Below are 25,783 nucleotides of genomic sequence, written 5' to 3' on the forward strand. Positions count from 1 at the left end.
GGTGGATTGGGGAGGGGAGGGGAAGAGGAGGATTTTCTCCCGCGACGTTCTATTCTAACGCTTGCTCTAGCCGTCCACAGTACTTTTGGGTTCACTGGGCCGAACCAGATCTCTCAATAGATTTTACCCAAAACGCTAAGTGCGGGAGGCAAAGCCAGATGTACGAACATACCGCAACTCTAACCTCTAATAGCTCCTTCGTGGCAGGCGGGACACCCGCCCAGCGAAGAAATTAAAGAGATAGACCTGGTGCCTTTGTGTGGGGCGGGGTATTTCTGGCTGAGATCCGATTGCTGGAGCCAGCTACACCCACGCGTCAACTCCCTCTAGGAAACATCTTTATTCGACCTCCTCTCATCCAGGCCGCACCTCTTGCCCCAATTCCCTCACAGCATCTCTCGGTACCGTGTTTCATTAACCTCAGTCATTTTCCCACTCCCTACTAAGGGCCGCAGTTTTAAGAGTTACTGCCGCGTCACCTTAGCAACCGTGTCTCTAATGGGCGCCGGAAGAGGCTATGATCACGTGCTCCCTGAACTTCCGGATTTGTAACGTGACTTCCGGTTGTCAGAATTTCCCCAGAGACGGCGATTGCCGAGGAGGAAAAGCTGTGTGGCCCGAGGTCGCCGTGGCCCCAGGGGTGGTGGGCTCCGGGTGGGCTCTTCTCATCCTGCCCGTCTGCGATGCATCCGCGGCGCCCGGACGGATTCGATGGCTTGGGCTATCGGAGTGGTGCCCGGGATGAGCAGGGCTTTGGCGGCGCTTTCCCTGCAAGGTCCTTCAGCTCCGCGTCGGACCTGAGCCACTGGGTAACAACTCCCCCAGACATCCCGGGTAGCCGCAACCTGCACTGGGGCGAGAAGAGCCCGCCCTACGGTGTGCCCGCCCCCTCCACCCCGCTCGAGGGCCCAGCGGAGGAACGCTTTCCCGGCGGCGGCGGCGGCGTGCCCGGGCAGAGCAGCGGTGAGGGACCTGGGGCGCACTGTAGGGGCGGGTGGAGTGGGGAGCCGCAGCACGGGTCCTGCAGACCCCGGAAGCCGCGCGGAGGGTCCCGCCTCCCGGGCCTCCCGGCCTATCGCGCGCCACACCCTCTGCTCTCCTTTCGTCCTCTGCCCCTGAAGCGGGCCTCCTCCCGCTTCTTCACACCAATATTTTCTCCGGGATTACCTCCAAAAGAAGACGACTGCCTTAGCTGTGGTCTGCATGCTAGGATTTCGGAGGGTTTTGGCGTATTACAGTCCATGACCTGAATCAAGAAAGAAGGAAATGGTTTACTGTTTATTGGGAATCATGTGAAAAATACCTAATTGATCAACAGCTATATTTCCTTGAAATGTGGAAGGAAAGAGAAGTATTTCCAGCAAAGGCAGTCTTGGGCTCAAATCTGCCTCCACCATTCTTAAAAGCTGAGAGACTTTCTTAACCTCTGTGATTTCGTAGTGTTCTCATTTTTAAGGTGTGTAGAAGAATAACTCAGGGTTTTGTAAGAGTCAAAAAAATGAGGTGTGAGTAATGCCTAGTACAGTATGGGACACACAGTAGGCTAAAAGTGTATCTTCCCTTTTTCCATTTACTCATAGGAATTGTATCTGTTCTAGATCCCCAAACTACCCCTGTATTTTCCCACCTCCTGCTTTCTTTCTCTGACTTAACTCCACTAAAAAGTCAAAATCACTAAGAGATTTTCAAGATAAGACTTTGGAATCAAGACATAATTATTCTCTGTAGGATGTCAGAAGACTTTTTTAAAATTTCAACACTGTATGATCTAGATATTGTCAACATCTGCTGTATTCGTAAAATGGAAATAATGCCTGAATCTTCCCATTCTCCTGAAACTGTTAGAATAATAGATTATATCCTTAAATATTATGTATCTTCCAGACATAAATTGTATTCTCATTTCTTTGATTTCGACTTGGAAATACAGTAATATTTATTTGATTTGGGTTACTGGGAGGAATAGACTTCAAATGTCATCCAGTGAGGATAGATAGAGGAGGATTAGTGACTTACTCAGTGTCATACAATTAGTTTTTTCACTCTGTTTAGTTTTTTTTTTCTACAGGTCCCAGAAAGAGTGCTGGAAAGTTATTAATGATTGAAAATGCATGTACGATTGCTACACAGTTACCTTCTTAGGCAGTATAGCTGATGTTTTTATTTTTTCATAATGTATGCTTTGATGGTTACAATGAGGAGGAGCTCTTAATAACCAGGGTTTTGTGGGGGTTTTTTGCAGCAGTTTAGAGGCTGGTGAATAACTTTGCAAAGAGGATAGAAGCCTGAGAGACTTACACAGTTAACAATAGTAAACCTTCCTAACACCTTCCAGAAAATGTCAGTGGTATTTTCTGTTAATATTAGCAGATGACCTGTACACACACAAAAAGGGAAAAGCTGAAAGATGGAAAGTATCTTAATTGGGCAAAAGAAGCTTCTCTCTACCTTGCACGTTTTTCAAGGCAATAGTGAACCAAGTGGTTTCCCCAGAGACTGTTTACGTGACCTTGTTCTGTCTGTCAGGGAATAGTGAGGGCATTACTTCATTCAAAAGAGCAGAGATGAGAGGGAGGGATTGGAGAAGAGAGGGGAGAGAGAAAAGAGGATGAGAGAAAAATTATCCCTTGTGAATATTGTATTATAGCTGAAATTTAATGTCTGGTCTCTTGGGGTTGTGATATTTCACCATTATGATTTTAAGTTTTCCAATTAAGGAGAAAAATGTTTTATTTTCTGTTTTGACATATGCATAGGAATTTTCCAGCTGTAAACTCTTCTAATAAGACTATAGATATGCCATCAGCTATACTGCATATGTACGCCGTAGTCTATCACCGAGACCTAATTAAGCAGCTACTATCAAAGTATTTAAAACTTGGGGAAATAGAGAAGAGAGCCTTATTTACCCATTTCAGTTACCCTAAGTGCTCTTTCAATTTAATAAATTTCATGGGTTTTTTTGCTTGTAACTAGTGGCTTAACATAAATGCTCTCCATCAGTAACAGTGAAGGACGAATTTTACAACATGGGAGGTAAAGTTGGTGAAAGTGTCAGAGTCTTCTCTAGAAAAAATTTTAAATTATTTGTAGTCAGAAGTTGAAAACTGGTAGCCTTTAGATTCTACCTGCAAATGTGTTTGATTTGGTCCACACAACATTTTAACGCTTTTTAAAATAGTTGCTAGTATTTTAAGATTGGAAGATGCTATAAAAATGAGAATATCTCTTTAGAAAAATCACAGCTTTGAAACCTTGGACTCAGAGTCCCATGTGGCAACAATGGATTGGAGCTGAAAAGCAGTTGGGCCTTTAGAAGGTCTACACCTTGCAACTTGCCACAAGCCTCCACAGAGCTCTTCACTTCCTCAGATGGCCTCTCTGGCCCCTATCAGAATTTGATTTTGGTACATGGAGTTTAAATGAATATCATGTTAAAAAGAAAATACTTTTTGTTGTTTTCACAGTAAACCTAAATAATGGTTATGAGTAATTTTATTCCTTCTGTTTTAGAACAGCTGAATAGATTTGCTGGATTTGGTATTGGACTTGCAAGGTAATTTTGTCTAAAGATTTTTAATTCAAGTTTTTATTTAAAGTTCTTTCTTTAATGTAATTTATAATGGTAGGTAATTAGCATTGCTTTCTTTAGAGCAGTAGTTAAAACATTGAAAAATATTTTGCAGAAAAAAATTATTATTTAAAATCGATAACTTGATTTTTTTTTCCACTAAGGATAGAGAATAGTCATTCAATTTTATAAACACAAAATAATTTTATAAGGAATATTGTAAGAAGTTTCATGTGTCTACCCAAAGAATAAAATAAAATCTAATCTTGTCTCCCCTTCCAAAAAAAAGTAATTGTGCATTGAACCTTTTTGCTGAACATTAGAATTATAACAAGATATTTAGCAACATAGCATTTAGGTTTTACTTACATGGCCATTAAAATCCATATAACTTAAGTGCAAAGTACATCAAAACCAAAATTTACAGAATTTATAGGACAGATGGCTCTTCTGATAAGAACTTTGTTCATAGGACATCCTCTGAAAGAAATGGAAAGGGGCATTTAAATTGTCTAGGAAAGAAGTTTTCCATATCAGGCATACAAGATGTAGTTTCATCTTTATACTGTACTTATTAATATTATATGTTGTTGCTTTTGCTTACCAGTTTGCAAATCTGGCTTTAGTTTTTTTCATATTGAACCTTGTTATTGGTACAACGATTTGCAAACATGTCTAGACATTTGAAAACTTTTTTTTTGTAATTTTAAGAAAAATGCATAATTTAAATAATGCATGATTCTTCAAGAATAAATTCAGATTTATATGTGTTGTAAATTAAATGTTATAAATTATTCTTTTATAGTCTTTTTACAGAAAATGTACTGGCCCATCCCTGCATTGTTCTACGCCGCCAATGTCAGGTAAATGTACTTTCTATGATTTTCTAAACAGTAATCCTAACCCTGATTTGAAGTACAGACCTCAGATAAATGACTGAGACCATGTAACCATTATCCCATGTGACATGCACCAAAATCTATAATATATCAGTTCTCAAACTTTTTGGTCTTTGAAAGCTCTTAAGTCCTAAACATTATTGAGGTCTCCAAAGAACAATTGTTTATATGGATTATATCTATCAATATTTGCCATTTCAGAACCCCAAACTGGAAAAATTTATGCATACATATATATATATATATATGTTTAATTCACCAAAATATTAATAAACTCATTAAATATTGACAAATAGCTTTTTTATGAAAAATCACTATTACTTTTTTGAAAATATCTTTAATGTCTGGCATAATAGAAGGCAGCCAGATTTTCACATCTGTTTCTATAGTCAATTTGTTGCAACACTTTGTTTTTGAAAGAAACAAGAGGTAATTGGCAGATATTCTTCTTTGATACTACACCAAAACTCAGTAAGTGGTAACTTTTTAAAAGTTATTTGCAATGTAAAATCTGAAACCACGTCAATTAACTTTCTATACCCTGTTACATTAAAATCTATTGATTTGTACTTCATGTTGAATAGATTTTTTACGCATGCATGCTTCTGTTACATCATGCATTGATTAATTGAAAAATATTGATTTACTGAATTATATAGATCATCGAAATGTTATGACATTTGATTTTATAGTATCAAAAGAACACCATCATTAAAATCGCTACCAATCTCACCAGAAAAGTGTTTCAGTTTTCATATGATCTTGATAGTGGATATAGGTTTTCCAGAATTATAATTTTTGCTTGTAAGCTCAAATTTATCATTGGCAACAAATACTGTTGTTGTTGTTGTTGTTGTTTAATCAACAAGCCCACTTTGTTCAGTTTTAAAAACATGTTGCCCCAGGTGTGAATAACTATATTCTGTTAGTTTTTCCAGAAAAAAATGGTGATCCATGAAAAAAGTGGTTAGTTCAGGCTCACAACTCCATCGGACAAGTTCTTTTCCTTATGACAGCCATCTTCATTATGCAACACACAAAATATTAATTAGAAAGATGATGTGTACTCAAGAGTCAGCATTTTATAAAATAAATGTGTCTTACTGCTTCACCAAGGGCATTCTTTAGGCAAAGTGGCTTTTGCCTCTTTATAAGTGAATCGGATAAATAATACAATAAGTACAAAAATATAGTTTGGTGCCACTGCCTTCATTCATGCTACGGAGTGAGTAATTTTACCCACCATTGCTTTTGCAGTATTACTGAAAATGTCAACACAATAAAAAGGCAGATGATGCCTTAGTATCAAGAAAATAATTTTGAACTTGTCAATCCCCTGAAAGGGTAATGAGGCCCTTGAGGGCTAGTGGACCACACTGGCAAAAGCTCCTATAATATAACTTATCTTCTTTGAAAATTGAGTTAGACAAGATAGAAGTAGTTAAAAATTAAGCTATTTATGCTTAGCACCAAAAAGTAAGCATATAGAGAGAAATAGCTATTTAAATAGCACTAACAGTGTTATGTACACTAGAACAGTGAATTTCAGGCATATATTTTACATTGTGACAATATCACACTGTGATCCAGTATATACTTATATATGAGTAACTTTAAAAAATGTTTTAGCAAATAATACCTTCAGAATGTATGATGCATTGTGATACTTTCTTTTTTATTATTTCACTTAATAAGTTTTAGTTCTGACCCCCTATACTGATTTCAAAATTTACCAATTGTTTGTAGCTTGTTATTGCTTGCCATTGGTAGACAGGAATCTGCTGTTCCCTGAGTTCTTTGTGGTTCCTATGTGTTAATGGCATGAGCATTTTGACACACTGAATGTAACTCTGGTGTTTAAGGAAACATAAATATCAAACACCAAGGCCCTCTTTATTATATATTCTACATTACTATGTATATCACACATTGGTCTTCAGGGCTGTATTTGTATAACCTCATGTACTGTACTTTTAAGTTATTTAAAGCACTTTCAAGAGTGATTTTGCTTATGTGTAATTTAGGCTGACTTTAGAATTGAACTTTCATTTATGCTATGACTCACTGTATCTTTCATGCGTTTTTATTTCTTAACAAGGCAGTAACAGAAAATAATCATGAAGTATCTTTTTTTTCAGGTTAATTACCATGCTCGGCATTATCATCTCACTCCATTTACAGTCATCAATATTATGTACAGCTTCAACAAAACTCAGGTGAGAATTAGTCTGTACATTCTATTAAAGTTATTTGTAATGTGCCATTTTGCCTTAGTAATAATTAAAGCAACAATAATTCCTTTTAGTTATTAAAGATATTGTAACTCTTATACTAAAACTAACTTAACATGATCATGACATCTTTTTGATATCACTGAATAATCAGTAAATTCACACCTTTGCCAAAATTAATTAAATATTAGGGGTATTTAATCCTAGAGATACTTAATTAATTGGAGTGTTTATCTTCACCTAAATGTAGGCCACCCAACAAATATTAAAATAATGATAGGACTGACTTTAGTTGTAGTTCTTTACTAAAATGTCCTTTTGAATAATGCCTTACTGGAAAACATCAGTAAACATTCAATATCAAGTTTTATTAAGACCTTTGTTTGGTTTCTTTTTTAGGCATTAACAGAAATAACCATAAATTTTGTTCATTTTAGGGACCAAGGGCTCTTTGGAAAGGAATGGGAAGTACATTTATTGTTCAGGGAGTCACACTTGGAGCAGAGGGAATAATCAGTGAATTCACACCTTTACCGAGGTACCTTTTTGGCATTTTCTCAGATTAGCTTCATATTAAATATATGACAAAATATGATAGTTGCTAAAAATACCTTGAATTTGAAAACTTGCCTGAAGTAGCTAAGAGAAGAAACTGAGAATAAATAATTAATTATATCTTATGGAATTAGTATGTGATAAAGAAAATGCTTCCTGGTCTAATATCTATTGAGCTCTTTCAGCTCCTACTGCTATATATCAACAATTATCAACTAAGGAACAAACCTGAGTATGTGAGCAATTCCTGTTATTTAAGTGGCTAGTTTGGTGAAGGAGACACATGTAAGCAAATTTTAGTACATCGTGATTAGTGCCGTAATTAAACAAACCCCTTTCAGAGCGCAGGGGACGCTTTACGTGGATTTATTGGCAGAGATTTTTTTAACAGCCTGAAATCTGAGCTAGATCTGGAATTATGAGTAGGAAATAACTTGGCAGAGAAGGAGAGCAAGTAGAGGTGACAGCATGCCCAATTTTGTGGAAGTTGGAAGATCCAGGTGATAAGAAGTCTTGTGCTTAGAATATTGGGCATGTGTGGAGTAGAATAACATGAAAAGAGGCTGAGGTGCTAGACTAAAGCATGGTTCTGCCTTTGTAAGTGACTTAGGCTTTATTGTCTATACAGTTGGGAATCTAAGGGGGGGATTGTTTCTTTTTGTTTAATATATGGGTTCTTTGATCAAGGATTTCTCAAGTGGCTGTGTTTTTTTAAAACATGGAGTGTTGTAGACAGAGACTTACGGAGAACTGTTACAGTAATCTAGGCCAGATGGAGAAGCGTCTGAACTCTGGAGTAGAACAGAAGGGAGGAGCTGGATAAACATTTCTGAAGTATAATAGATAATTGGTGATAGATTGGGAACGGGATTATGGGAGAGTGAATTAGCAGCAGTGACAGATTTCTAGATTGGAATTGAGTTGGAGAATTCATAAAGAAGAGTAAGTTGGAGTGGGAAAGAAGATAAGGAATGTAACTGTCAATAAATGAACTTTGAGGGACTTCCCTGGTGGTCCAGTGGTTAAGAATCCGCCTTCCAATGCAGGGGACGCGGGTTCGATCCCTGGTCAGGGAACTAAGATCCCACATGCCACGGGGCAACTGAGCCCGTGTGCTGCAACTACCGAGCCCGCGTGCACTAGAGCCCGAGCATTACAATTAGAGAGAAGCCCGCACGCCACAACGAGAGATGCCCGCGCACTGCAACAAAGATCCCACATGCTGCCAACTAAGACCTGATTAAGCCAAATAAATAAATAAATATTTTTGGATAAATAAATAAAGTTTGAGATTCATGCAAGACATCTAGGGGGACATGCCTAGTAGTGGTTGGAACTGTGGATCAGAGTCTCAGAGACAATTTGAAGCTGGAGGCATAGCTTTGAATGTTGTGGCACAAAAGTGACAGTTGAAGCTTTAGGATGGATGAATTTCCCTAAGGAGGACGTGTAGACTAGATGACAGAGAGTGGACAAGGACAGAATCCTGGGCGATGTGTGAGTGCGTGTGTGTGTGTGTGTGTGTGTGTGTGTGTGGTAGGAGAGGTAATAGAGGGGAGTAGTAAGAGATGTTCACAAAAAAAAATTAACAAGAGCAGTAAGCTGTAGGACAGTGGTGGCCTGCAAGCCAAGAGAGGAGAATCAGAATTGTAGATTCTTTTGGAGGGAGAGGGTAGAGAAATTGGAATGTTTGCTTCTGGGTATATTTTCTCTCTGAAACAGGATACAGGTGAAAGAAGGATGAGTTCTGAGGTGATTTAGATAGAGCATAAGAACAATGATAGACATTTGAGACAGTCACAGCTATGAGTAACAGAAAGGGAACCTTACAAGGAATACATGAAAATAATGTTAAGAGATAATGTTGGAGATCATAAATTTGTTTAGGTGCTATTTGGCAGGACTCTGTGATTTTCTGTATCAACAGTAAATCCCAGGGATGGAGTTAAAGACCGAGTGGTTTGTTATTCCAAAATTGGCCCCTGGCAGGGTGAATTTTTTGGATTGACAAGGAAGTGTGAGGTAGTTGAAGGTGCAGCCACTAGCATCTCAATCTGAGAATCAGTCTTTGTAGGGAAGGAAATAAAGGCAGAAGAGACTGATACCAGGCTTTTTGCCAGTGTGATTGCTTTCAAAGGACCACATAGCTTTGAAGTTCCTTTAACACAGCTTTGCTGAGTGTTACAGAGAAAACAAAATGTTTTGTCAGCTAAGTTTCTCCTCTCATACTTAAAAAAATCTGAATTTCTGCCCTTGGCTAACTTTATTCACCCCATCGTTTTTCATATCACGGGATAAGATCAAAACTTAGTACTTGTCACCAAATGTTCTTGAAGTTCTCCCACAAACACAAAATTCTATAAAAATTTAACAAAATTCAGTAATTTCTATACGGCAAAGAGTAAAGAATTCTGTATTTGCAGTCAGAACACTGTTGGTCCTGACTATTCCACTCTTTAGTTCTGGGACCTTAGGCAAATAACACCATTTCTCTAAAGCAGAGATGAAATAGTAACTTTAACTTCAGGTTGAAGGGAAGGGAAAAGAGAAATGGGAATGAGAAGGCACAAAATTTTGTTAAATTTTATTATCTAACTTTCTTAGTCTGTAGACATACAGACACATCAGTTGTGTGGGTATGTATTGTCTCTTGGTCATTTTGAATCTTATTAAAGAAGACAGAAAAGGTTATCTTTGTGGTATTCTACTTGGGTTAAACTTTTGTGGTAAACCTCACTCATTACTTCATTTATTTATTTAGCTCATACTTCCTGAGTCCCTACTGTGTGCTAGGTTCTGTGCTAGAAATCAGGTATACAGTGAGGAGAAGAAACAAAAGGTACCTGTGACCATGAAACTTGGGATCTAGTGTAAGGGACATATGTTAAGTAAAATAATCCCACTAATGAATGAATAATTACAAACTGAGACTTGTTCTCTAAAAGAAAAGAATATGGTTCTATGACAGTATTAGAGTGTTAGGAACAGTGTCCCTAATAAAATGACACTTAAGCTGAGATCCGAATGGCATTCAGGAGACACAGACCAGTTGGTGCAGAGGCAGTGCGGCAGGGGGAATGTGGAGAATTCCTGTAATTGAGGGAAGGCTCATAGGGTTTGAGCTCAGAGAGCAGGATGGAGAGCAAAAGCCAATCTGTGCTTGGCCTTGTAGGCCACTTTAAGAATATTGAGGAATTTTAAGCAGGAGTCAATGACATGATCAGATTTATGTTTTTAAAGGGTCATTGTAAGTGGAGATGAAAAGATTGCAGGAGGAGCAAAGTAAAGAAAAGGATACATGTTCATAAGCTATCACAATCTAGGTGAGAAATTTGGTAGGGTGGTATCTTTTGAGATGGATGTAAACGGATGATTTTGAGATATATTTAGGTAAAATTGATGGAACTTGGTGATGGATTAAAGTTGGTTGATGATAGACAAGGTGTTGAGGATGACTTCTAGGATTTTGGCTTGTGTAACTAGATGTCAAATAAAGCCATTCTCAGACATACAGTGTAAACTTTTTTTTTTTTTTAATTCTAACTTATTTGGGCAAGGTTGACTTTTCTTGGGGGAAAACTAAGTCATAGCAGGCACAGTATTAAAGCAGAAACCCAAAGCATTTCACAGAAGTTACCACTTGAGGAGGATGAGCTCTAGGGTCTCTGAGACTGAGGTTCACGGTGATCACTAGGTACAATAGGTGAGACAGTCTGGATTCACCAATATTTTTTTATACTGATTATGATCACATCTGAATTTGTGATCTGATCACATTATAGTTTCTCAGTATTTATTACTTTTTTAAAAAAATGTATAAAGCCCAGGATCATCATCTGTGATCTCTTTCTTTATCTACTGTTCAGATCCCTCCTAAATCCTTCCCCAGACCCTCCCCCAGGTGGAGTGAGTTAGACTTTGTGTTGCTCTACCCTGAAGTACCCTTTCCTTTCATGTGGCATTTCTCAAATCATTAACATAAGGAGCACCTCTAACCAAGGCTACCTGTATAGTTCAGTCTCTCACAGAATCCATTTAGTTGAACTCCAGCTTAGTTTGACTCATCTCACATTTGTAGTTGAACCAGTACCGTTTTACTGTTTTCTCCTCATGTTGTCTGTTTCTCCTAATGACTCCTCTGAATTCACTGACTTTAAACACATTCCATTTTAAATACAATGAACTCTTTCTCCAGTTCAATAGATTTCCTTTCTCATTAAGTTCTCAATTAGGGAACAGTAAAAGAGTCTAAGAGTAAGAAAGAAAAGTCATAAGTTTGATTTTGGACAAGTTCATTTTGACACAGAGAGAAGTCTAAACTGAAGATAATAGATTTGGGAGGTTCTGAAGCATCATCTTGGGTAAGATTGCCTGGGGAAGGAATGTAACTTATATAGTAAGAAAAGAACAGGGCTTGAGCCTTTAGGAGCTCCAGAATAGGTTGCTGAGTTAAGAATAATGCCCCTGCAAAGGAGTCAAAAGTAGAGACCAGAAGAGAGGAGAAAAACAGGGGCAGGGAGTGCTTCCAGACGGAGGGAAGAACACAAGTGCATGTTGGCTGCTGAAAGGTCAGATAATGCACAACCTTAAAACTGCCTGTTTGATTTAGTGATGTGGAGGTCATGGGGACCTTGGCAAGAGCTGTTTTCGTAGAATAATAGGGTAGAAGCCAATTTGGAATGGGTTCAGAGGTGAGTGGGAAGCTAGGACATGGAAATAGCAAGTTGAGACAGTCCTCTGTGAAGAGGAGAGATGAAGAGAAGGAGCTGGAAGATGAGGGTCTTGGGTTAGATTGAGAGAAGATTTTTTTTTTTAAGAGGGCAGTTGTTTGAGCACAGGAAAATAAGAGGCAATGGAAAGTAAAGACTGTATAAATAGAGCGTTATTTAAAAATTCTGTTGCTTTTGTGTATTGATTATGCATGGGAGTATGTGTGTTAGTCTGTCAAATGAAAAACTGATAAAAAGCAAGTCACTTCACTTAATTTTGTTGCTCATTTGAAGGGCAGTTTTTGCTTGTGAAAATAGTGAGTTAAATATACTTATATATTTTGGTATATGATGATGAAATATAAAAAGGTTTAATCACAAGTAGATTTTTACACTACCCTTTTTCCTGAAGCATTTAATTGTGCTAATTTAAATTTCTAGAGCTGTGGCAATAAGTTTTACACATTTTATAAAGGAGTAGAAAGCAGATACCAGGAAGAGCGTCTCAGGTTTTTTTTTATACTTGATTCTAAATTTCTTTTTTCACTCTTTTTACCTTAATCCTAATGATCTTACGAACTGGCAGCAGTACTTAGTATTCAAAGGAAAGGAGGCTCAGTCCTTACAGAAATTCAAGTCACAGACCCATCTATCCATAATGTTAATGGAGTGTGCAAACTTAATGTCATAATAACCTGTGGTAACCCTTTCTGAGTAATAGTAAGAGTAATAGCAGTGCCCAGAAGATTTACAAAACTTTTAGCATATTTTGTTTATAATATTTTGTTTAGCATATTTTGTTTTATAATCATAAAGTCACTGTCAGTAAGTTAAGTAGCCTAATCTTTTTTTTACAATTTTCATCTTAATCATTAAATGTCATTCCAGCTGTATTTTTCGGTAGTTGTTCAGGCCTCATATAGTATTCTGGTATTAATTTAATCAGAATGTGACTCAGAACACTCTCTAAGGTCTTATATGAATCAGAGATGGTTGTTCTGTTGTCTAAAAGTTTCTCTGCAGACCTTTCAGTCTCCTAGAAAAATGTAGAAAAGTTCACATACCACCCATGCCATAAGCGTACTGAATTTGTTTTTAGAGCACTTACATTATCAGTGATTAATTTCCTTTACCTTTTTAGTATAAAATATATTCCTTTGTCTCCTTATGATTGTCATACTTACTCATTTCAAATAGAAAATGTTTTTCTCAGGTTCCTGCTGTGGCCGTGGTACATGGGTGCCAATGTCATCAGGGGAGCAGGTGGCAGCCAGTCTCCCCTTTATTTTACATTTTCCTTTTCTCTGTTACTCTGCCTTCCTCCCTCCCCTGCCCTCCCTTCCATCCCCTCTGTCTGCCTTTTCATTCCCCCCACCACCACCTCCTTTTTACTTTCCCTTTTATTTTCCATGTTCTTTTCTCCTTTTTGACTTTTCTCTTGATATAACTTTCTCCCTTTTTGTTCTTCATTCAGCTTGCCTCTCTTCTTTTTCTTCTCTCTTTTCTGCTTTCCAAAGGTAACCTAAATAGTAGGAATCACGCAGTCCTAGACCTTGGTTTCAGACCTGGCATTCTGCCTCTCTCCTTTGAACATATCCCTGTGATCTTTTTGAGCTTTATTTTTCTCGTAAGTAAAAGAAATAAGACAGTACCTGCTCTGCTTATCTCACAGGATTCCTTCTTGTATCAAATGAGATGAGAGGCAGTACAGGCAGATAGTATAGACTTCAAGTCATACGGACCAGGGTTTAGACCCAGTTGCACTGCTAACTAGTTGCATGGCTTTGGGTAAGTTATGAACCATCTCTGAGCCGATTTCCTCATCTGTGAAATTGGGGGTTATAGGTTCATTGTGAGGGTTAGAAGTAATTTATGCAGAGTGCTTTGCACAATGCCTGGCATATAGTAGGAGCTGAAAAAGATAATAGAATATAATAAAGGTCACAAAAGTAATGTCATCTTAATAAGTAAAGGCACTTTGAAAATTAGGGGCTATACAAATGTATGTGTCATTCTGCATTACAGTTACTTAATTTTGTTTTGTTTTCTAATTCTCATTCTTACATACATTTTAAAGCTTTTTTTATTCCTTTATCCTGTTTTATTGTTTCCCTTTCTCTTCCCCGTCCATTGTTTTCCTCAGTCTATCATTTTTGTATCTTATCTAATGTCTCATGTTCATTTTTATAATCAGTTATAACTCTTCCTCCTCTGTCATCCCCTTCTGTCAGCACATACAGAAAGACCTTCTATGTTTTTTCTCTTTTCAACCCACTGTAATTGTTTGATGGGTCCCAAAAAGGAAAGTGTTCATCATGAGACTATATTTCTCCTACAGATTAAAAGAAATTAAAAATTGATTACTTTTTTAAAGCTTAAGCTAATTCAAGATGTTTTAGAAAACATGGATTTTATTTTATTTATTTTTTAGGGAGATCTCACATAAATGGAATCCTAAACAAATAGGAGAACACCTTCTACTGAAATCGTAAGTATCAAAAGCAGCATTTATATTGAAATTTACATCCATTTTTATAGTGTTAGAACTGAAAAAAAGCTTATTAAATAAACAAAGTGAAGGAAAGTAGAGCAATGAAATATTTGTGGGACTAGAACTTAATCAGAAAAGTAACATAGAGTTTAGGAATAAAATCCTGAAATATATGTTATCTTTTAAATAACCCTTCTAATTTGAAAGGCTAAAATCACAACCTAATTTTTCTTTGTGTTCTTAGGAAGTTAGCAAAGATCTTCAACTTGTTAAACCTGAATTGCCAGGAAAATTATTACTCTTATTATTATTATCATTATTCTCTTAGTAAGCAGACATACAAATTTATTTGTATGGTGATGAGTAAACTCAAAACCTTAGTGTCATTAAAACATAGTCCTAAAGGCACTTAGTGACTTTACAACACTGACCATTTTTATAGATTAGAATTTTACTCTTCACTTTTTAATTTTTTTTGAAGATTGGGAATTGGAAATCCCCCAGCTTGCTGGCTCCCTCTGTGGGACATTCCAGCACATTATTACTTAGTGATGTTCCATTCACCTTGAAAACCACTACTTGCCAGGACCTGTCCCATAGGGTTAGGTAAGTCCCACCTTGACATTATTTTAAATAACTATATTTTGCAGGCTTGCAAAGTTGTAATATTACTATGTCTAAATAGTGGCAATAGGAGGCAACTTTGCAAAGCTGTACAATATTGTTTTTTAATAATAAAAAGGGACTTCACTTACCATGGAAGACTGGCTTAGCTCTGCTGGGTGGGAAATCTGGGAATGGATAATGATAATAGATGGGACAATAGCAGAACAGTAGCCTTGTTCAGATATCACTAAAAAGGCAAGCAATGGAATGGATCCCTCAACCTAAATTTTAGGTATCAGATTTACAGGCTACATTAGCTATGTGCAGGTAGACGTCCAAACAGTGAATCATAAACAAGCCTACATTTTACTGGTTTAAAATAATTTTCTTTACAGGCTGTCACTGTGTTATTATTAGTACTTAATTTTTCATCTCTAATTGTTGAGTAAAGCATCTTATGTTACAGTCTCTGAAGTATCTTTAGGCTATAGATATTAATAGTTAAAAACCTTGAAGATATTATTCAAGCTTGAATATAAATTATGTTGATGTATTAATGTAGATATTAAAAAATTTAGTGTAAGCATCTTGTTTCAGTATACTGATAAGTTTGTTTTAATTTCTACAGCCTAACTTATATAGTGGCAATGCCTTTTTATTCAGCAAGTCTAATCGAAACAGTACAGGTGAGCTATTTTTTCCTGTCATTTTTTAAATTAAAAATGTTTTTGGAATATTCAGTATATTGTGTATGTCTGATAGTATAACAGAAAAATTTAAGACAGTATCCTTCTAAAAAAATTTTTTTTTCTCAGATACCATACATATATCAAAGATTATATACTAGGCATATTGGTGGTGTGTCTGTTTCCTTTGCAGATTTACTTCACACTTTTAATTCTTTTTATCCCTTACACAGGCAGCTGTACTCTTCATTCAGATATCTCAGAAACCAGCCTATGACCTGCTCTGAATACAAAAAAATCTATAGGGTTGTCTTTTGTTTTTGTTTTTTTCTCCAACTTTTTAATAACTCAAATAGTTATGGCTTATCAGAAAATAAATTACTAATTACCTGAACATAAAACATGATGGGTAATCATCCTAACAGTGAGAAGGTGGTCCCCATAGGTAGTTTACTAACAGCATTCTTTTTAAATATGCCTTTTAAGGAACATTTGATGCTATGGTGTTTAGTGTATACTACAAAGCGAAAGCAATCTCCTGCTAGCATTTTAAATTGTTTCACTATTTCTAACCACATGGTGGCACTTCAAGTACATTGAATTAATGTACTTTCTCACATACCGTTCCTGCATTTAAAACTGTAAAAGAGCTAGCTTAACTTTACCCTGTACACAAAATCCAACTAACTGTCTACCACATGTCTTCTGTCTCCAGCATCATTCTCTAGCATATTTTTTTCTTTGTCATAATCAGTGCTTATGAGTTTCCTCTCTATAAAACCTCACTGGATCAGCCTTTCCTTTTCTAATTACTCTTTTCCACTTAATTGTTTCTCTGGCCATATCGTTGTTTTTCTTTTTTTTTTTTTTTAAAGGCAGAAAAAACTTTATTCATGCATAAACTCGTAATGACCCCATCTGCCTGCACAACTTTAGAAACATTGACTTATTACAATACAAATTGGACCAAATGGTGAAGGAACTCCAGAACCATCACAGACCTTTCTCGCTTCACTACACGGTGCAGTGGAGCACGGCACAAATTGAGGAAGGAAGTCCTTTATGTGTTTCACATTTACCTGCTTGCCTTCAAACCCCAGGGCAGAGATTCAGTTGGGGGTGGGTTGGGGGCAGAACCTATTGTTGATTTTTTATGTGTTTATTTTTTAGAATTATTAACTGAAGTTAACATCTTGCTACCCAAATATTGTCTCCTATCCCCTTGCATTTGGCAATGTGAAAGGATATAACCTTTGTATGGGGCTGCAGTTTACAGAATTATCACTTTATGATATAGCCTCATTTTATAGATAAGGGGAAAAAAATAGCAGGAAGATAATTATTTAAGGAAAAACAACGAAACAGCGTGATATATTGGGGTAAAACAAGTTTTAGCTTTGTTCAGACCCATATCAGTCACATTTCTCTACTTAAATTAGACCTGTGACTTTAAGCAGATGTCCTGACCTTTCTTAAATCTTAATTTTCTCATATATAAAATGGGAATAGTATTTTATTAACTGAATTATAAAAATTAAGTGAATTATTTATGTAAAGTGCCCAGCTCACTCTATGTTCATTTTGTTTTGTTTTTTTTAACCAAAATGCCCTGTTCTTTTCTGCCCCAGGTTCCACCTGCTGACCGCCTCCTTTTGACTCCTTTTGTCTGATTTTCTAGTTCTCTTTTTTTTCCTTCAATTTCTACTCTCTCGAACATCCTCCTTTTCGTTTAGTAACCTCTTACCATCTCCTCTCCTGTAGCTCCAAGGCACAATCCTTGACCCTCTCTGCTTTGTATCCCATATTCACTGTCCTGGAGAACTTATTTACTTGCATGAATCCTTTTAACTCTCACCTTTATATGAATCTAAAAATTATGAATGTCTTGATTTTCGTACTTCTTTCATCCTTCATAACCAATCAGCCATCATGCCTTCTCAGTTCTAACTTCAGGGAGTATCTGAGATTGTCTGCTCTTCCCCACCGATAGGCCACCATTCTCTTTCCTTCTTGTTACATCAGCTTCTTTCTCCCTACCATGTTCAGTGGTTTTTTGCCTGTCTGGGGAGCTCAGATCTCTTTGAGAACAGTCTTTCCCTTGAAAAATACACATTTATATATAGATCTCCTAAAGAACACCACCATTCTTCAATATGAACTTCCTAGTGATCTGTTGTCTTTACTAAGAATCTTTGTTCTGTTTCCTGCATTTTAAAGTCCATTCTACATATTCATGCAAGATTAGTGTTCTTAAGTTGCAGTGCTTATATCCTTTTGCTGATTAAGGATCCACATTGACTCATATTCTCTAAGATCAATTTCGGACTTCTCAGCATAGTATTAAATCAAGGTTTTTACTGACTTTACCTTTCAGCTAATCTTTCTTAACTGCTAATTTTTTTTAAAAGCTCATTTTAAAATTTAAAATTTTAAATAAATGAATTAAATTCATTTATTGAGTGCTAACCTATATCAGGCACTGTTATAGACCCTGGGGATAACATAGCAAACAAAAACTTTCTGCCCTCATGGCATTTACATTCCTGTGGGGAAGATGGACATAAACAAGAAAAACAAAAGGATACTTCATGGTGCTAAGTGCTAAAAAATAAAACAAGGAAATTAAATAAGATGTGTAATGGGTAGCAAGGGATGTTACTATTTTTTTAAGATCAGGAAAGTTCTCAGAAGCAAAAGTCATTTGAGTAAAGGTCTGAACATAAGAACTACATGGATATTTGGGAGAAGAACATTCTAAGCAGAGGGAAAGCAAGTGCAAAGGCCCTGAGGTAGGATTATATCTTATGTGTTTGAGGAGCAAAAAGAAGGCCAATACAGTTGAAGCTGACTAAGGAAGGGAGAACAAGAGGAGATGAGGTCTGAGAGGTAAGAGGGAGAGAGATCACACAGGACACTGAAGATCACTGTAATAATTTGGCTTTACTTTGAGGGAGATGGAAAGTCTTTGGTAGGTTTGAGCGAAGAGTGACATGATCTAACTTATGTCTTTAATAGGATCTATTTGGCTGCTGTATTAAAAATAGACTGGAATGGGAAGGGGGCCAGAGGCAGGTAAATGGATTAGGTTAGGTGAGCTCATTTTAGTCTCATGGTTTTAAATATGTTCTCGTCACTGTAAACTCTCACATTTGTACATGCAGCTCAGACCTTTTCCTTGTAGTCTAGATTATAAACTCCACTTGGAGTTTACACCTTAGACTTAACACTTCTGAATTCTTGATCTTCTCCCCCAAATTGCTACCACAGGAATATTGTCCAACTCAGTAAAAGGGACTGCTATTCCTCCACTTCCTCTGGCCAACAGCTTTGAGGTCATCCTTGTCTTCTCTTTTTCACACCCCAAATCAAATCTACCAGTAATTCCTATTGGCTATAATTTTAGGATAAAAGCACAGTTGCAGCATTTTATTTCCTTTGCAACCTGCTAATCCAATCCACCGTCATATCTTTAACTGGTTTCTCAGCCTCTGCTCTCATTCTCCTCTACACAACAGCCAGTGTAACATAAATTGTATCTTACCCATCTTATGCTTAAAACCAACTAGTCACTTCCCATCTGACTGGAGGCCAAGGTCTGCACAGTGGCATGGTATGGCCCCTGACTACCTTTTTAACTTCATTTTTTGCTGTTCTCTTCTTCAGTCATTGCTGCAGCCAAATTGGCCTCTTAGTTGTTCCTTTTCTGCCTGTCCGTGCCTCTGTAACCAGTATCACAAACTTCCTAATACGTATCCCCATAATTGTAAAACAGCAGAGACAATGCAGATGATAATGACTCACGTTTATTGAGTGTGTTCTGGGTACCAGGCCTTTTTTCATTTAATGCTCCCAGCAACTCTGTGCATAAAAGGTAGGTAGGCCTAATTCCATTTTTATAGAACATTAAACTGACTCTTAGGAGAAGTTAAGTAAGTTGCCCATGGTCACGTGACCAGTAAGTACATAATAGAGGTGGGTTTTAAAGCAGTGCTTAAGAACTCCGAGCACTGTGCTACCTCTTCAATGTCATGTACAATATTTGTTGCTTTTCAAAATGTGTCCTAAGGAGGTTCTTGAGGGTGGGGAAACCAGGTGTGTCACCCTCCACATCTCTTCCCCTGTTTCCCTCCCCCAATAAGAATAGCTCCCAGCTTCACTGCTATCTGTTTTGTGAAATTTTATTTGAAAAAAGAATCTAATGCCTAGATAACATTTGAAGTTTGCAAACCATTGATGTTTTTCCTCTTTAGTCAGAAAATTAGGATTTAAAAGGGACCTAGAAAGAATCCTTCTTTGTGGCAGAATAAGCAGGTGTTAACTTTTACTCATTTCATCATTTTCATTTCAGAGTGAGATAATTCGAGACAATACTGGAATTTTGGAATGTATTAAAGAAGGAATTGGAAGAGTGATAGGCTTGGGAGTGCCTCACAGCAAACGACTACTTCCGCTTCTTTCCTTGATATTCCCTACGGTGCTGCATGGGGTTCTTCATTACATCATCAGCTCAGTCATTCAGAAGATTGTCCTGCTAATTCTAAAGAGAAAGACTTACAATAGCCACCTAGCTGAGAGCACTAGCCCGGTGCAGAGTATGTTGGATGCTTATTTTCCAGAGCTTATTGCTAACTTTGCTGCCAGTCTTTGCTCTGATGTTATACTTTACCCATTGGAAACAGTTTTGCACCGCCTTCACATTCAAGGAACACGCACAATAATTGACAATACAGACCTTGGCTATGAAGTGCTTCCAATTAATACACAGTATGAGGGAATGAGAGACTGTATCAATACCATAAGGCAGGAAGAAGGAATGCTTGGTTTTTATAAAGGGTTTGGTGCTGTTGTGATACAGTACACGCTGCACGCAGCTGTTTTACAGATTACCAAGATTATTTACTCTACACTTCTTCAAAATAGTGTTTGAGATTTAGATTCCTGGTTAGTCTGAAAGACATCATCTGGATACTTCGTTATGAAATTATGAGGGATAAGAGTGAAATACCGTTGTTGGGAAATGGATTAGAAAGTGAAACTGGTAGAAAACGTCCCTTCTAATTATACTCTTCACTTTTTAAAAAGGTTATTGGTATATATTTTGGATTCAAGGTATTCCAAATTTGAAAACTGAATAAAGACACTCATATGAATTAAATTCTAGCTAGTGTAGCACTAATGCTGAACTAAAAATGATCTCGGGAAGAAGCAAAATTTTGTCAGCAAACTGAAAACAAAATTTCACAGAGCTGAATTTATTTCATATGACTTTAATGTTTATTACATGTTTAGTTCACCTTCTAGATTGATATTGGTATGTCATTCTTAATACAGTGTATAGTAGCAGGAGGTCATAGTTTACCTTTAAGCAAATAAGTTATGTTATCAGGAACACGGACAAGAAGGATTAGATTTGGCAATCTGTAAACAGGAGCTGAGAGTTTTAAATTGCACTGTCCCTGTATAACTTTAATGGCTGTACATTTATTATATAAAGCCACTTACTTATATGCATACATATAACTTGGAATTTCCTTCATCCCTACAAATTTTCCACTCTTAGATCAGCTTATTGTATAAAACGCAGTTGTGTATTTTCTGCTTGAATATCAGAACAAAACATTAAAAGCCAAGGTACCCCAAAGATTTAAGGCAAACAGCTTACTTGTCCATAAGCAAACCCACCGTTTCAGTGCCAGCAACTTAGAATTTGTCATATGTTTATAAAGTTTGATTTGCTTATCTAGCCTTATGAATCATCAGACTGTTTTTAGAGCCACTCTTAACAGAGATAGAATATAAAATAATCATGACAACTATTCCTGCTTCCACATTTACAAATTGTGCACTAAAGTGAGTATCACTTGCCATTCGTTTCTGAATGACTTGACTTAGAGGAGACACGATTAAAATTCACCTGGGAATTTGTGCCTCTTGCCTTCCATATAGCCATCATTAAATGATGGCTTCAATTTTTATTTTCTTTTAGTTTTTGTTCATAGTTTCATTCTCCAAAATAGATATACATAAAGGGAAACACAGGTTTATTCTTATCACCTTTTATTGAAACTTGTTTGGATGAATACTGATGAAAAATAGAAACCTTAAAGGAAGTTTGTCCTTGCTTTTTATGGGTGATTAAAAGAAGTAAATTTCAACAAATAATAAGCAAAGAAGTTGGTCATCAGTTTAATAAAAAAAAATTGTCTGTTCCTAAATTGAATTTGGTGGGTGAGGCTCTTCATACAGTAAAATGATATGCATTTGATTAATCCATCATTAAATGTTTTCAAGTTTCATTTCCTCATGTGAATGATCAGTTTTACTAGGAACCATTTAGCACACTGAAGTACAGTGACTTTGCACTGATGTTGTGCAACCTAGAATGCAGGTTCTATTTTACTGAGATCTATTTTACTTACTAAATGTCAGCGAAATGGTTACTTTTTGTGATTAATAATGTTGGAACCAAAAAATGACATCCAAAAAGTGTGAAACAATACATTTGTGGCAACTCTGTCTACTATCTTGTGTATGTGTGGGTTTTTTTTAATGACTAAAACATGTAAGTTTTCCATTTTTCCATTCCACCATGAGGGAGAAAATAAAATTAAACACAAGTTGTACTTGTTCAGATTATGGTTTACCTTGTCCAGTTTATAGCATTTAAATTGCTCTCATTGCTTTTGAATTAATAAGTAAATTTTTAGATGTTTATAATATGTCCAACTTCCTAAAAACATTTCACTTTTATCATAATCAAAGAAGATAGTTTCAGACAAGAGTAAACTTCTGAAAATTTCAAGTTTCAGAAAATTTCTAGAAGAACAGAATCTGAATGGAAGCAAGTATCTACTAGTGAAAATCTGGGATCCTTTAGCTAATTACTAGATATTTCAAGATTATTTTATGAAAGTTATGAAGATTCAGTTATATAAATCTGTCTCGTGGAATCATTTACAAGACTGATAGGCTGAATCACATACAAGTAGGTTGGTCTTATTTTCTGTCTCTTTGGAGAAAGAATACAAATTAATATTAAAACTAAAATTGGGAGATTGGGATGGACAAATATACACTAGTATGTATAAAATAGATAACTAATAAGAACCTGCTGTATAAAAAAAAATAAAATTCAAAAAAAAACCCCTAAAATTGAAAGGCGGCAAGTAAAATACTAATTTTTTTAGTACCACTCCAAATTAGTTGAAATATAAAAAAATCCTTAAAATTCAAGCACTTAAATGCCGGCCAAATATGTTTAACTGAATTTAGAAAGGAATAAGCAAAATAAACATTAGACATGCTCTTTCCCTTTTAAAATTGCTCTATTTCTTTAGCATATAGGTGCCAAAATCAAATACCTATGGGCTATATTTCTTAAGATGGTAATAGCTTAGAATAACATTTTTAATTCAGTATGATTAATAGTATCATAAGTAAGAGTCTATTAAAATGTTCCAACAGTCCCAATGATCCACTTACATAAGCTAGATTTTGGCCACGGAGCTGAAGTATGATATGCTTGCCTTACATTTTTGGGTTTCTTAACTTGAGTCAAATAGTCTGAAAGCAATGGAATTAAAAACTCAAATACCTAGTAAATATTAACTTACTATGTTAAGTGAATTTATGAATTGATTTACTAAATCTGTTTATAAATCCCTTTCCTTCGAGAGACTCTTTATTTTATGGTTTCCAGAAAAATAATCTCTAAGTTTACATAGTTTAAGCCTCCGAACTCCAGCACTAGATGTTATAATTATGAAATAGTAAAAAACAAACTAATTTCAAAATGGTTATGGATTGTGGAGTTTGATAGCCAGTGTTTTCAGAAGTAAAACTGAGAGGCAAGAGGTCTTGCTCATTTTGCATATGTGCTTGCCTGCTCACAGCTGTCTTTTCAGCACTGTGTTTGTTATAACTCCACAAAGCATTCACTTACTGACTAGGCACAAACACTTCAGTATTTCCGTGTATTCATACATATGCTCAGAAAATAAAAGAAAACACATGGCTTTTTGTTTTTTTCAAATGAGATTGTGGAGGATGTTTACCCTCAGTCTGCATACTGGGAGTACTTGAAAAGATAGCCAGGTTTGAATTAATTATTTTTAATAATATATAAGCAAAGAAAATCCCCATGGTAACAACTCACACTGCACCAGAATTTAAGTGATACTTAACTTCGGCATTTCTGGTTCCTCTTCTCTTTCAAGTAGTTATACATTTCTCTCCCTTTCCTTCTCTCTCTCTCATATAAACTGGATATATAATGTCTTTCTTTTGAGTCACTGATTATCACTGATATGCTACCAAGTTGTATAATAGAGTAACAAAAACTTGTGATTTGACAATGAATTTTATACAATATTACCTCAGCTAGAAGAGGTGTGTTGTCTGTATTTTCTTTTTTTTTTTTTAACTTTGTGTCTCACTGGTACTTTGTTTTCAGTAAATTGTGTAATATGAAAAGGTTAAATAAAATGTTGAAATAAAATCACTAATTTTCTCTTACTGATGCTAGAGAACTACTAAGGCTGGTGGTGTAGGTGTTCAGAATATGTCCCCTCAAAATATGCTGTGTTGGCATATTGATTATTTTGTATTAAAGGTGCTTGAGAAACAGTGGGTGCAAAATGACACTCTGACCCTCCTTTGTTCCCCTGAAAGCAAATTGCCCATGTGAAAGGTACCCTTCCTGTACCAGAAGAGAGAATTTAGGGCTGAGAAAGCTGTATAAATAAACCTTCTCGGGCTTCCCTGGTGGCGCAGAGGTTGAGAGTCCGCCTGCCGATGCAGGCGACGTGGGTTCGTGCCCCGGTCCGGGAAGATCCCACATGCCGCCGAGCGGCTGGGCCCATGAGCCATGGCCGCTGAGCCTGTGCGTCCGGAGCCTGTGCTCCGCAGCGGGAGAGGCCACAACAGTGAGAGGCCCGTGTACCGCAAAAAAAATAAATACCTTGTTACTTCTTCACCATTTACTACCCCACCACAAACCCCTCTGCTTATCAATCTTCACAAATTTACTGTTTCTTCGTCTAAACGTTATAAAAGCTTTCAGCTCTGGTTCCCTTCTTTGAATCACATTTTATGGGGCTCCCATAAAAATTAAATTTTTCTCCTGTTAACCTGTCTCATGTCAATTAAGTTATTAGACCAGCCAAAGACCTAGAAGGGAAGAAGGGAAGATTTTTCTACACCTACAGGGGTAAAAGAAAAGTTCACTTTTGTAGGTACAAATGAAAATCAAGAAAAATATATATATAAATTTTTTTGCCCATCATTTAAAAAATCATTCTGATGTGACTATGATGTGTACAAAACAAGTAACATATTTCCTTACATAAGTTTGCCTATGTATCATCTCTGGTATTACACAATCCCATATTTGGTCCTTACAACTGTCCTCAGGCAATTTTCTGAGTAGTGCTGTTTAGGGAAGAAATAGATATAAATGGTGGGCATTGCTTGAAAACACTAAGGTAATCAAAAAAACCCTTTAGCCACCTACGGCTAAGCATAACAGTTGAGACATGTAAGAAACCCCCTAAAGAAAGGGAGGAAAAGCCAGGGAGATGGTTTCTTTGGGAAGTTAGGGCATTCCAAAGTGGTCATGTATATTAGGGAATTTAGAAAGCCACTCACATACCCAGGACAGGACACGTTCTCAGAAAAGAACTGAGAAGACCCTGAACTTTCACTACTGGATAATCTAAAAACTCAGTATAAGCAGGAAGTGAAAGTTGAGGCAAAGTTGTAAGAGCCTGGCTAAGGATTAAAGGGGTACCCCAATACAGAGCCAATCCACCAAGTTAAGCAACAAACTAAATACAAAGCCAGAAATCAAACCTAGGTCTGGTAATCTAGTTCAGTGTCCTTCCATAATGGGACCTCTCAGAGTCAGGAATAGCTGGTCTAATAATATCTGCCCTATAGAAAAAGAACAATGACTAACATTTACTGAGCACTTAGTATCATACCCAGATCATTAAGAACTCAAATGCATTAACTCATATATTCCCTACATCAACCTTG

The 25,783-nt window shown here is 36.6% G+C and overlaps 1 protein-coding gene across 1 annotated transcript; it reads left to right on the plus strand.

The window, feature by feature from the left end:
- The first annotated feature begins 563 nt into the window (after nucleotides 1-563).
- Nucleotides 564-22,044, plus strand: SLC25A46 (solute carrier family 25 member 46). Its single transcript, XM_007118093.2, has 8 exons — nucleotides 564-963; nucleotides 3,514-3,556; nucleotides 4,377-4,434; nucleotides 6,609-6,686; nucleotides 7,139-7,239; nucleotides 14,397-14,453; nucleotides 15,691-15,748; nucleotides 20,097-22,044. The coding sequence occupies exons 1-8, from the start codon at nucleotides 684-686 to the stop codon at nucleotides 20,673-20,675; spliced, it is 1,254 nt and encodes a 417-aa protein (XP_007118155.1). The 5' UTR covers nucleotides 564-683; the 3' UTR covers nucleotides 20,676-22,044.
- Nucleotides 22,045-25,783: the final 3,739 nt, after the last annotated feature.

Source organism: Physeter macrocephalus, chromosome 8 (assembly GCF_002837175.3).
Source record: "Physeter macrocephalus isolate SW-GA chromosome 8, ASM283717v5, whole genome shotgun sequence".
Lineage (NCBI taxonomy): Eukaryota > Metazoa > Chordata > Mammalia > Artiodactyla > Physeteridae > Physeter > Physeter macrocephalus.